Source organism: Equus quagga, chromosome 6, assembly GCF_021613505.1.
Source record: "Equus quagga isolate Etosha38 chromosome 6, UCLA_HA_Equagga_1.0, whole genome shotgun sequence".
NCBI classification, from domain to species: Eukaryota; Metazoa; Chordata; class Mammalia; order Perissodactyla; family Equidae; genus Equus; species Equus quagga.
In genome coordinates, this window is record NC_060272.1 from 131,322,391 (window position 1) to 131,335,276 (window position 12,886).

The 12,886-nt window shown below is 58.3% G+C and overlaps 2 protein-coding genes across 7 annotated transcripts in view; one reads left to right on the forward strand and one right to left on the reverse strand.

Annotated features, from left to right (window-relative positions):
• DNAI1 (dynein axonemal intermediate chain 1) overlaps window positions 1-9,854 on the forward strand; it is a 56,596-nt gene extending 46,742 nt beyond the window's left edge. For 2 of the 6 annotated variants that reach the window (XM_046664706.1, XM_046664708.1), the window contains 7 exons: window positions 1,766-1,855; window positions 1,986-2,073; window positions 2,614-2,693; window positions 3,849-3,997; window positions 4,091-4,190; window positions 6,316-6,501; window positions 9,525-9,854. In XM_046664706.1, the coding sequence (XP_046520662.1) occupies window positions 1,766-1,855; window positions 1,986-2,073; window positions 2,614-2,693; window positions 3,849-3,997; window positions 4,091-4,190; window positions 6,316-6,501; window positions 9,525-9,623 (792 nt within the window). In that variant the 3' untranslated portion in view covers window positions 9,624-9,854. Of the gene's footprint in view, window positions 1-1,765; window positions 1,856-1,985; window positions 2,074-2,613; window positions 2,694-2,789; window positions 2,978-3,848; window positions 3,998-4,090; window positions 4,191-6,315; window positions 6,502-8,824; window positions 8,927-9,524 lie in introns of those variants that run through there. The other 4 variants (XM_046664707.1, XR_006889106.1, XR_006889107.1 and 1 more) reach the window with 4 other exon arrangements.
• Window positions 9,855-9,911: 57 nt separating this feature from the next.
• Window positions 9,912-11,760, reverse strand: ENHO (energy homeostasis associated). Its single transcript, XM_046664656.1, has 2 exons — window positions 11,538-11,760; window positions 9,912-10,716 (listed from the first exon to the last, which is right to left on the reverse strand). The coding sequence occupies exon 2, from the start codon at window positions 10,556-10,558 to the stop codon at window positions 10,328-10,330; it is 231 nt and encodes a 76-aa protein (XP_046520612.1). The 5' UTR covers window positions 10,559-10,716; window positions 11,538-11,760; the 3' UTR covers window positions 9,912-10,327.
• Window positions 11,761-12,886: the final 1,126 nt, after the last annotated feature.

Consider the following 12,886-nt stretch of genomic DNA (forward strand, 5'->3'; position numbering starts at 1 on the left):
GCTTCCTGTCCCATGGCACAGGCTGCTCCCCAAGGAGCCCATCTGGGTGTCCCGGTCCTGTTCAAGCCCCACTGTGAAGCCCCAACCACCAACACTCTGTGGTGTGTAGGGGGGTGTTCTGTGCCACACTGGGGAAGGGAGCGGGAAGGATATATGCGCAGAGACTGCAGCCGGCAGGTCTGCCATAATCAGATAAGGCAGAAGAGAAGGAATCCATGAGGCAGGCTCCATCTCCTCCCTACACCTGCTCCTGGGCATTCATTCATTTGCTTAACTCCACTTACCGCCTGCCCCTTCTTATATTCGTACCCTCCCACCCTCACCCCAGGAGCACGTGTGGGACTTGCACACACACACATACACACTCACTTGCAAATACACACACCACCCCCCACTGGGCATTAGGCTGCTAAGTGGGGTGTGAAATACAATTTCCATGTGTGCTGGCGGCTGCTCATTAAACACTTCCCTTTGCAGCTCCCTAGCGCCTCTTACAGCCTGGCCTTTGACACCCCCTGTCCCCTCTCTGCTTTAAAGGGACTACCTTTACACAGAGGCGGAAGTGGTCTCAGCATCAGGGCGGCTCTGACTTGTGCCTCACAGGTCCCCCAGCAAAAGTGCAAAACAGCTGGCTGCCCAGACGGGCCCGGGCAGGACCGGGCCTGCCCTCGTGAGCTCTGATCAGCAGGCCTGGGGGGTGGTTGGGGAGGGGCAGTCCATTCTCCCCCTCACCACACCCCTCAACAGCCATGGTGACAGCTGTGGTTACAGGCAGTGACACTGGGTTCCTGTCATCCCTCACTGGGCCTCTGCTTGTGGCAGGGGAAGGGACGGTGGTCCCAGCATGGGAGGTCTGGAGGGAACTGAAGAATGGAAAGCTCTGGGTGCCCAGCCCCGCCCCAGCTCTCCAGGACACGGCTTGGCTGGGCCTCCACATCTGGCAACAGAAACTTGAGCCTCAAGCGTGTCATCTTCATAAGACAACAGCTCTGTCTCCAAAACACTTTCCCATATGTTTGCTTCCAGCCCTGAGAAGATGGGTTGGGCGGGATTATTAACCCTGATTTGCAGATGGAGAAATGCAGCTCAAGTCTGAGATTTGGGAGCAAGATTCTGGGAGCTAGACCTAGTGGTAAAGTGAAGGTGGGAACAGAGAAGAGATTGCCTAGAGAAGGGCCAAGCCTGGAAGAGGAGGGCGGGGGCGGGGCTGCTCCTCCCCACCCCCTAAAAAAGCGGGAAAGAACCCCCCAATTCCTAGGATGATGGTAACAATGAGGATATTAGCTATCATTTATCGAACACAATATTTGCAATGTTCTGACCTAACGACTTAGTCACGTTCTCATTTATTCCTTACAACAAACCTGTCCTATTATGGTTCCTGTTTTATAAACGAGGAAACTGGTTGATGGGCCGTTTCCTTTCCAGGCCCTGTCTATGTGAGGAGGTTGAACCCAGAGCCGCGGCCTCTTCCCTAGAACCAGGCGTTTAGAACTCAATCCAGGGAGGAATCGGGCACCCCCACTGCCGAGCCAATGGGTTAGGGCAGTGTCCTGACTGGCACTGCTGCCCCAGGATGGTCAGAGAGAGAGGGATGGGAGAGACAGAGATGAGTGGAGGGAGGGCCAATTGTGGGACTCTGGGAAACGGGCTCCCAGAACTTGCTCTGAACCTCAGATGGGTTCTTGAGGGAGCCCAGCTCAGCTGACAGCCCTAACTCAACAACCTAGCAGGGTCCCTGAGCTCACAGTTTGGGATATTTCAGGTCAAGTGGCAGAAGGATGACATGGACAACAACCTCAACTTCTTCTCTGTGTCATCTGATGGCAGGATCGTGTCTTGGACGCTTGTGAAGGTGCCTGTTTCCCAGAAGGGGTTGTGCAGGGGTGGAAATAGGAGTGGGGGAAACTGAATGGCAAAGGGACCCCCAACCCTGCTGATCCAGCCCAAGCCACATGCCCTCTTCCACCCCTCTGTGACTGCAGAGTGAGCTGGTTCACACGGATGTCATCAAGCTGAAGGTGGAGGGCAGCACCACGGAAAGTCTTGAGGGGTTGCAGCTACACACAGTGGGTAGGAGCCCCCCACCAACGCACATCGAGGCCTACCCAGGTCACTCGGGCCCTGTGAGGGTCAGTGATGGTGGCCCGCCCCTTACTGAGCACTCCTACCTCCACCTGTGCCGAGCTGGACAAGGGGTAATGGGAGAGTCTGTCTGCCCAGCCCAGCCCTTGGCCTTTCGCAGACCCTCCGTGTTTATGCAGACCCTGTTCCTGTTTATGCAGATCAGGTGCTGTTATGCAGATCCAACCCTGTTTATGCAGATCAGGCCCCTGTTTACCCAGACCCTGTCCCTGTTTACTCAATTCCTACCCTGTTTATGCAGACTGTGTCCCTGTTTACCCAGGCCCCACTCCTGTCTGCAGAAGCCCTGGCTGTTTGCAGAGTCCCGACTGCCTGGGACAGCAGCAGGCCAGAGGGCCAGTCTCTATTGGCCTGGCTGGCCCCGGCCCTCACAGGGGCCCGGCTCAGGCTGTCCTGGGGCTGCTGGCTAGAGGAGGTGCTGGGAGGCTCCCTCAGAACCAGGCTAAAGCTGCTCCCTCTTCTCCCGAGGCTGTGGCACCGCCTTCGACTTCCACAAAGAGATCGACTACATGTTCCTAGTGGGCACGGAGGAGGGGAAAATCTACAAGGTGAGGCAGGGCCGCCCCTATGCCAGCTCGCTACAGGGCCGCCTAGATCAGAGCATCCCAGGAGCCCGTCGTTCTCAACAGACCCTCTTCTCACAGACCTTAGGGCTCATCAGTTCTGGAAGTCTTCTTGGGGGAAGAGAATGCATTTCTGGACCTGCTGGGGCGGCAGGAAGAGGGGCTGACTGCAGGAAAGGGGAGGACGGACCTCCGGGGTGACTTTAGCCCAGCCTGGCCTCTTTCCGCGGGGGGCCCTCCCTCTCTTCCTGGGAGCGGAGGAGGTAGAGGTGGGTGTGGGGGTTGGGGAAGTTGGAACATTATGGGAAGACTTCCTGGAGGAGATCTGAACTTGAGCTGAGCTTTGAAGGCCAGGTAACAAGAAAATTTCTCTCTGAATGCCGGGTGCATCCTAGCCGGCAGGACGGAACTTCATGGCTAGTTTCTGCAAGGTCTCAGTGTTAGTAGGTGAATGTCCTTCTGAACCTCCGTCCATCCAGAAATAGCTCTGCTGCAAGCTTTTCTTAGGCTCAGAGACTCAGAATGTTAATTACAGACAGCCTCCCGGGAGCCCCTGAGGCCCAGCCAGAGCTGGTCTGAATGCAAAAGAGGTCCCCCCTCCTTCCCAATGGCAGATGGGAGAGGCAGGAGGGAAGAAGACACTAGTCACTCACTCTGTCTCCTGGAGGAAGGGAGCGAGGGGCCTGCTGGTCAGGGCAAGAAACCCAATGGGAAATCATGAAATTGGAACTTGCTCCTGGCTCAGCGCCTGCTCTTACCTGGGCGAGGTGGGGTGTTTATCACTGTTGCGAGGATTCTGTCTGTGGGCTGTGGGTGGACCCAGGGCTCTGTCTGTCTGTCCACAGGCCTTGGCCTGGGCATAGGCTAGGTCACACCCCACCCAGGGCCCTCAGACCTGCTCTGCCTTGGCTCAGGGAGAGAAGGCCTTTTCTGCCTGGCCTGGAATCTTCGCCCCGAGTCCCTTAAGCCCCTCCTCTCTCTCTGGTTGTGTTGAGAGTGAGAAGAGCAGCCGCTTGGCCCCAGCTCAGCTGTGACAGTGATGTGGGGTGAGGACAGAAGAGGAGTCTCAGGTTCTGACCCTCCAGGGAAGTGACGGCTGCTGACCTCTCTCTCACTCCTGACCCCTGACCCCCACCCTAGTGCTCTAAATCCTACTCCAGCCAATTCCTGGACACCTACGATGCCCACAACATGGCAGTGGACGCTGTGTCCTGGAACCCATACCACACCAAGGTCTTCATGTCCTGTAGCTCTGACTGGACAGTGAAGATCTGGGACCACACCATCAAGTAAGGAGCATGCCCTCCCTCAGCCCAGCCTGGGCTGGGGCCTGGCCTGTGAGCCTTCTGTGTCATGAGCTCTCCATCCTTCTACCTTGGCAGGACCCCGATGTTCATCTATGACCTAAATTCAGCTGTGGGCGATGTGGCCTGGGCACCATACTCTTCTACTGTGTTTGCGGCAGTCACCACCAATGGGAAGGTGAGCGCCCCCTTCCTGACCCTGCTGAGCCCCCACTGGAGACAGGATGAGGTGTCTCAGGGTCTCCCTCCTGGAGAGCCCACCCCGTGCCCAGGTCAGGTAGGGAAGATGGGACAGAAGGACTGTGTATTCTCAAGGGCCAGGCCACCCAGGGCCCTGTCAAAAGAGAAATCATTCATCCCTTGAGGTCTTGAGGAGAGAATGGGGCTGGTCACCTTGAAGGAGAGGGCATTGTGGGGGATAAGATGTCATGAGGAGCAGTTATCTTCTCTCAGGGTCCTGGGGAGGAAACGACAAGGTGGCAGGGACTAGCCTGATGTAAGGAAAAACTTATGAGCCAGAGTTGATCTGTAGTTAAAATAGTGTCTAAAAGGTAGCGAAGTCCCCATCCCTGGGAGTATGCAAGCTGAGTCTGAGAAGGGGAGATGACAGGGGTCTACGCAACACTCAGAAACAAACATTTTGTGAGAGAATTCTTAGACACAAACCATTTCCCTTATGGACTTTGATATAAACCGAGAGGCGACTACCCCAGGAGAGAATATGGTAATTAAGACATCACCCTACAGTCAGTCCGTCATCCATCTGCTGAACAGAGTTTACTAAGGACCAACTGTGGTGCCCAGCTCCAGGCTAGGGCCTGGTGAATCAGGTCCCTGCTCTCACAGGGCTTACACTCCGGTGAAGGGAAAGAGACAGAAAGCAACAACAAAACTCCCATAGTGTTAGGTGCTAGGCAGGGATTCAAAGAGAATATGGTGTTTGCAGCAGCATTATTCATAATAGCCAAAAAGTGGAAACAGTGCAAATGTCCATCACCTGATGAACGGATGAACCAAATGTGGTCCATCCAAGAGGACTGTTATTCAGTGATACCAAGGGGTGAAGTACTGACACATACTACAACATGGATGAACCTGAAAACACGCTGAGTGCCAGAAGCCCGTCACAAGACCCCGCACTGGATGCTTCCATTTATAAAGGTCTAGAGCAGGCAAATCTATAGAGACAGAAAGTAGACTTGCGGTTGCCCAGGGCCGGGGCTGTTGGGAGCAAATGGAGAATGACGGCTAATGGGCACAAGGGTTCTTTCTGGGGTGATGAAAATGTTCTAAAATTGGTTGTGGTGATGGTTGCATAACTGTGAATATACTAAAAACCAGGAATTGTATACTTTAAATGTGTGAATTTTATAATATGTGAGTTATATTTCAATAAAGCTGTTATATTTTTAAAGAGAGAGAGAAAGAGAGTGACGTAAAAGGAAAGGCCTGGGTGGTCTCTTAGATAGAGTGGTCAGGGAAAGCTTCTTTGAAGAGGTGACATTCAAGCTGAGAGCGAATGACAAGAGCGAGCCAGCCCTGTGAAGATGGGGGAGGCATTCCAGATGGAGGGAACAGCTCCTGCAAATGCCCCGGGGGTTCTGGCTGGGGTCTAGTGAACAAAGAGGAGGGAGTGTGAGGTGAGAGTGGAGAGTGGGGGATCTAGAGGAAGGGATCTGGGTTTTGTGTAGGGTGCCAAGGGAGGCTCTTGGAGGATTTCAGGTTTTTTAAAGGTCAGTCAGTCTGCCGCATGGAGGCTGGACTGGAGAGGGCAGGAATGGAAGCAGGGAGGCCAGTCAGATGTTACCTCGCTGTCCAGGCAGCAGCTGCTAATGGGTTGGACTCAGGGCGTGGTAGAAGTCAGATCAAACACTTGCCGAGCACTTGCGTGGCAAGCACTGTCTGAGCACCTCTCATCTGTTAGCCTCTATCCCCTCGTTTATAAAATGGGGATAATAACAGAACCCACCTATAGAGTGGCTGTGGGGATTATGACTAGATATGCCCTGTACCGTGCTCATGCAGAGAATACTACAGAGTAAGTGCTCAATGCACAGTAGCTGCAGTTGTTGTTAATTCTGTATAGACTTAAATTTTCTCCTGAACTTTTTATTCTCATTCCCTCAAACACAAGAAAAACACAAACAGAGACACAAATCTGCTCTCACCCTGCTTCCAGTTCCCACTGTGCCAGGCTTCTGTTGGGTTTCCCCAGAAGGCCCAGGGGCGGGTCCTCTGAGGTGGGGGACAGGGGCCTCCTGACCCCTGAGTGTGCTGACATGCTGACACCCACCTCTCCACAGACCCACGTGTTTGACTTGTCCATCAACAAGTACGAGGCCATCTGCAACCAGCCCGTGGTGGCCAAAAAGAAGAACAAGATCACCCACGTGCAGTTCAATCCCATCCACCCCATCATCATTGTGGGTGACGACCGTGGGCACGTCACCTGCCTCAAGCTCTCACCCAACCTGCGCAAGATGCCCAAGGTACAGGCTGGGGGAGTCTGGGCTGCTGCCCAAGGGAAAGGCTCCAGGATTGGGGGGGTGGGGGTGGAAAAGGGGAGGAGCCAGGGTGTGGCCGGCAGGTTTCTGCCTTGGGAGAGCCAAGGTAAGGGTGGTCATTGCCCAAATCAGGAGCACAGGAGAAGGAGGTTTGTGGGGAGACAATGAGATCAGTTTTGACATGCTGAATCTGAGTTACCTGTAGGCCCCCAAGTAGAGACATCAGGTAGGCATGGGACTCTATGGGTCTGAAGCCTAGGGGAAACACGTGGGCATCACTGGCTTATTTGGTGTGGACCAGGTCACCCAGGCAGCGGGGCTTGGGGCTTAGTCACTGCTTCATTGGCTGGGCTTGCACAGGGCTTCAGCTTCAGTGGTCCCCGAGCTGGGAGCTGTGGGTGCACACAGGCAAGAGGAAATGAGCCGTGAAGAGGGTAACTAGGTCAGCAGCCAGGCAGTCCTCCTTTTGAACTCTGGTTCCTTTCTGGCGTCTGTGATGATCTGGAGACCCTGCCTAGAGCCCAAGGATCCCAAATACAGGCCACAGAGCCCAGAGCCACAGACCTCAAAGTCTAGATCTCAGAGTCCCAGTTCAGACTTAAGAATCCAAGCCTTAGAATCCAGAGCTAAGAGTCCAACTTAAAAATCCAGAGCCCAGTCCTGCCCACTTGGGTGCTAAGAGAGGAAATGGAATTTGCTTTCTGCCAGGTTCAGGGGCCAGGATCAGGGCTGGGCCAAGTTGCCCTGATGACGTACAATTGCAATTTGAAGCATTTACTCACAGTGTGAGGCAACAGCAGGGCCTATCTCTTTCAACTACTGACACCTGCCCCCCTGCACCCCTACCAAGGCAGAGGCCACCGCGCCATCCCTCTCGTGCCGGCCTGGTCTATTCCCCACCACGCCAGGGAGGCAAGGGCTGGCAGTTTGGCCGGGCCTGTAATTCTAGCCAGCCGGGGGATGGGGTGGACTTGGCTATAAATACTCAGAAGGCTGCTAAGCGCCTGCAGCTGTGGCCCAGAGGCTGTGGTAGGATGGGGGGAGTCGGGCGTGGTCTGAAGCTCTTTGCCGAGAGCGCAGCTAGTTGGCCTCTAGGAGGGGGAAGGAGGCAGCACAATTTGTGGAACAGATAAAATCTGCTGTTAATTTAGTGAGGAAAGAGACCCAGGCTTGAGCTGACAGAGCTGGACAGCCCTGTGGGAGGGATCATGGTTGCCCCCTGGGGCAGGGGTACAGCCATCACACAGCAGTGAGGGGGTAGATCTGGGTGGGGGCTCGCCCTGCCCACTCTGACTGGGGAGGCAAGGATCTCCCACAGTCCCAATCCTCTCAGAGCAAGGGTCAGTCACAGCTGTGAGAGCTAGGCTCTGTGTTTCTGAGGACCTGAAGACATGGGTACCTTGCGTCAGAGAACCTGAGGAGGTGACAGCTGGGGGCTACTACTTGGGTGGATTGGCAGTTCCTATGAAGTTACCATCTGACCTTGTCAGCAGCCAAGTGATTGTGCAAAAGGAAGTCCTCTAGGCATCCCTCCTGCCCCTCCTCTGCGGGCTGCAGTCTCCCTGCCCTTCCCAAGAGGCCTTGGCCACAGAGGCCCGACTTCCTGGCCCAAGGAGCTTCCCATGATTGGTGTCAGAGCCCAGCATATCAAAGGGCAAGGACTATCTTTCCTTAACTGCTGTATAGATGGCAAACTAAAGCTCAGAAAGGCAAGAGACTTGCCCAGAGTCATGCAAGGAATTAACGACAAAGCTGGAATTAAAAGCCAGGTCCCCTAATTCCCAGGGGGATGGGGTGAGGCCAAGAAGAGAACATGAGCTTAATTCAAGAGGGAGAGAGGGAAGAGAGAGAAAAAGACATCTTCGTTCTGCCTCGAGAGTGAGGAGCTGAGCTGGGCAGTGGCAAAAGTGCTGGGCTGCAAGGGGAGGGGGAGACAGATTTGGGAGCAGGTGCAGGGGTCACACCAGGAGGAAATCTGAGCTGCACAGTGTCAGCAGCTGGAATGGGGCCAGGAAGGGGCCTGCTGGCCCTGCACTCTCCCTTCACCTCACTGCCCAGGCCAAACCCAGGCTGGGCCCTCAGCAGGCGAGGCTGGGGCAGGTGCCAGTGAGCAGTGGGGACAGGTGGCCGACAGGGTGGGGATTCAGGAGCAGAGGGAAGGCAGGAAATGGCAGCTGCCCCAGCCTAGCCCACACCCCACCACCTGGACAGAAATGAAGATGGGACTGGTGCTGGTCTGCCAAGGAGCTCTCAGGACCTTGAGGGACATACACCCCAGTGTCCCAACTCTCTTTTTCTCGGGGCCCAGGTTACCAGCTGAAGCATCATAGTGCCCTGTAGACAGGGGTGAGGGATCATAAATTCAGGATCTGCTCTTCTGAGGGACAGTCCCAGCCAAGGACATCTGGAATCACATGGGATATCCCATCAGCCCTCCTAGGTTTGACATCCTTTCTCCCTTCCCCGGGTATGTCTGACACAGCAAGCCTGGCCCCAAATGGCACCCCACTCCGAAGAATTAGGTACGAATACTAGGTGAGAGCACCTGTGGCTTTTTCCACAGCCCTCTCCATCTGCAAACACACACCTCTTAGCTCCTTGTTAGGACACAGCCAGGGACTGTCCTGGGGGAAGGGTGGTCCCAATGGTCAGAGGCCCCACTTCTTCCCAGGGCTATAGCTCTCCCTGACTTGAAGGGCTAGTTCCTCTGAGGGTCAGGAAGTGGATACCTTCCTCCACTCCTCCCAGCATCCAGACCCTGTGTTGGTCTGAGGTTCAGAGCGAGAGCTGGATGCTTCCTGTAGGCCTCACCTGGGCCCCTGTGTCACCCAATCTGAGTTGGGGAAGGATCCTGTGGGGGTCGGGGGAGGCAGAGGTCCAGAATCTAACTGGGCAGGGGAGGGGCAGGGCACAGCTGGGGCAGGCTGGGCAGAGGAGGCAATGGGGGACAGGGAGAGGTGGCCCATCCCTCATCATGCCTCCCCCATGTGTACTTCCCCTCTCCCCAGGAAAAAAAGGGGCAGGAAGTGCAGAAAGGTCCAGCTGTGGAGATCGCAAAATTGGACAAACTGCTGAACCTGGTGAGGGAAGTGAAGACCAAGATCTGAGGGCCTGGCCTCAGTCCCTGTCCATTTCTTGAACCCAGTACTTGTAGCCCCTGAGCCTGGTACCCAAGCCCAGCCTTAGCACCCAGTATGTGACCCCAGCCCTGATCAGGCCCCAGCATCTGCCCTCAGCACCCTGCTCCAGCCCTGGTCCCAGCACCTTACCCTAGAATGCGGCCCTCAACCACCATTACCCCCTCCTACCGTGCACAAATAAACTTGTCTGGAAGCCCATCCCTTACCTTTAATTTTGCTACCACAGGGCCCCCAGGAAGAGGAGAAAATCTCAGGGTAGAGCCATAGTTCCATTTATTACCCAACAAACAGTGGGAGGACCAGAGGAGGGGCCCAGCCTGGACACCCTCCCATTATTGCCATGGATTCCAGTTTGCTTCCCCAACCTTGAAGGCCTAGAGGCGACTGGCCTAGGGAGAGGGTGGACACCCCCTGGCCCTTGGAATGGAGCAGAGTTCAGATGGCCCCAGCCCTAGCACCAACTCATGAACCCCCGCCCCAGACCTGTCTACCTGGGGCCACCAGAGCCCCTCTTGGAGCCAGGCTGGCTAGACTCTGGGTGCTGGGTCCAGCTCCAGACAGGCTGTTCTCTGAGTTCTGAACCCCAGGCTGGCCGGACCCTGGAATCCTGATTCCAGGCTCTGGGTGGGGGCTGGACTTAGGTCCCAGACTCCAGGCTAGGCCCGGGGACTTCAGGGCTGCAGCAGGTAGCTGCCTTCATGGCTGGGCTTCTGGGGCGGGGGCGCCTTCTCGGGACAGGGGCCAGGGCTGGAGTTGGGACTGGATTCGGAGAGGGAGTCGATGTCAGCAGAGCGGGAGTGGCAGGCCCAGCAGAGGATGACCCAGAGCAGCAGCAGCAAGAAGCCTACGAGGCCGTTGCAGACGATGGCGATGAGGGCGCCCTGGGAGATGGCTGCCCCCATGACGGGCAGCGCCCTCAGACCAGCACAGACCTCGGGGCTCCCTCAACGGCAAGGCCCATGCCGAGGGGGACTCCGGTAGCGCCGGCCTTCCGCGGAGGCTGTCCCGTCCACACGCAACGATTCCTGGGCAGTGGCGACGTCCACCTGCAGTCCTGCGCCTATGGGGGCACAGGGCAAAGGGGAGGGTGTGAGGAGGAAGGGGTGGGGTGAGGCCCCCCACACCTCTGGCCTCCCTGGCACAGGACTCGTGTCCCAGCAGGCCCAGGAGCCCCCAGAGCAACGCCTCCTCCGCAGGCCGCTCTGGGCACCTGGATGGGGGCGTAGCCACGGTGGGAGGCCGAGCGGGCGGCTCCTGCTCCCGGAACCGTGCTCGGCCTGGCCCTGCCCACCCGCTCCCAGCCCGCCGGGCACTCGAGTGGGCGGGACCGAGGAGGCCCGCGGCCTGGGAGGATGGGGCCCGCGGCCGGCCGGCGCGTGTGGCCGGCCGGAGCCCTGGGGCGCTCACGGAGGGAACTTTGTGGAGGCCTGCAGGCGGGGGACTGCGGGCCAGGGCTGCGCCCCGGAGGGCCCGGGCTGCCTGTGCGGCAGGGCTGTGTCCGTGCGTCCGGCTGGGTCTCGGTCCCCTCGCCTGGACGTGTGCCTCTGCCTCCCGGGCTGTGCCGCTGTCTGTCTCTCCGGGCAGCGTCTGCCTCTCTGTGCGGCCCCCTCTCCGGTGCGTCTCGCTTCTCTCCAGTCTCCCTCTCTGTGTCTCTGCACCCGTCCGTCCCTGTGTGCACGGGTCCCCGGGTGCATGGGTCCCTGGGCGTCCCTCTGTCCCCGTGGACGTGCCGCCTCCTCTCCGTGGGTCTGTCTCTATAGTTCTGTCTCTGTCTTTGTGTCTCTCTTTCTGCCCGCTGTCCCTGACTCTGAGGGTCTGTCTCCTCGCCTCCGCCCCCGGCTCTCCGGTCCTCGCCGCGCGCCCGTGGGGGAGGCCCCTTACCTGAGTGGAGCCCGGGGCGCGCCCGCGGAGGGTCCGGGGCCGCGGGATGCTGGGCGCCGACTGAGGCTCGGAGCCGGCGGGCGGGGGGCGGCGGGCGGCGGGCAGGGACGGCGTCCCCTCCCCCGGCCCTCCCCCTCGGCCGCGCAGCCTCCGCCGGCCGCTCCCGCCGCGGCGCGACCGGGGCGGCCTCTGCCGCGGGCGGTCTGCGGCGAGCGGGCACCTCCTCCCCCTGGGGCGGCGCCTCCTCCGCGGCCGCGGCCGCTCGCTGGCTCGCTCGCTCGGCGGCGCTCGGGCGGCGGCGGCGGTCCGGGCGTAGGGTTCGGCTGGGCTCGGCTGTGTTCGGCTACGCTCGGCTGGGCTCGGCTGGGCTCGGCCGGGCTCGGCCAGGCTCGGCAAGGCTCGGCCGGCAGCAAAAACAGCGAAGAGCCCCGCCTCCTGGGAGGCCGGCGGCCAGCAGCCTGTCGGGGGCGGAGCCATCCCCGCACCGCTGCCGCCATTCAATTGGCTGGCCGCGCCAGGCGCCCGTGCCATTGGTCGTGCGCTGGGGTGGGGACTGGCCCGCCCTTTGTCCAGGCGGGGGCGGGAGCGGGAGGAGGGCTGAGGGGGCTACTCTGTCTAGATCCCTCCCGGGGGGAGGGGGCGGGGGCGAGGCCCATCTACTCGCGGAGAGCTCTTGCCCCTGCCGCACCTGGAAGAGCTGCACACCCAACATCTGAGAAAAGCCAAAGCCTCTGTACCCCCATACCTGAGGGGACCGCCCCCCATGTCTGCGAGAGGTCTCTGTCCCTGTCATGTGGAGGCAGACTCTGGGTCCCCGCGTCTGGGAGGAGACAGAACCTCCTCCTCTTGGAAGCCCCCTGTACTCCCGCACGTCCGCTCTCACCCGGGTGTGGGCCCTGCATCTACACTTCAGAGGGTCTGCAGTTGTCTCCGCACTCCCTGGCCCCGGGAGGGGTGAGCAGCTCTGCCCATGCAAGTTCTTTGGACACATTTATGGAGCTCCCACCCAGGATTGGCTGCGGGTTTGTGCTTTGCTCTGCTATGAGGGAGCCTAGGACGGAGAGGAACGGGGTCCTCTGAGGGATGGCTCAACCCTGGCTGGAATAGGACCAGGCATGACTCTCCATCCTAGGAGCTCTCCTCAGAGGAAGACCAGCCTGGGGAGCAGCCCTCGGGTAGACCTTCCTACCCTACCTCATATGCCAGTGATTCCTAAGTGTTCTGAGCTAGACCCTTTTCTCATCTGCACATATTCTCCGTGGACGAGCACATCCCAAAAGCAATATCGTGAAGTCTCTCAGTACTCCCCAATCCAGCGTTAACTTATCTCTCGCATGCTAGACAAAGAT

Bases quoted from the DNA above. Each gene is read 5' to 3' on its own strand.
- ENHO (XM_046664656.1), bottom strand. From the start codon at position 10,558: ATGGGGGCAGCCATCTCCCAGGGCGCCCTCATCGCCATCGTCTGCAAC.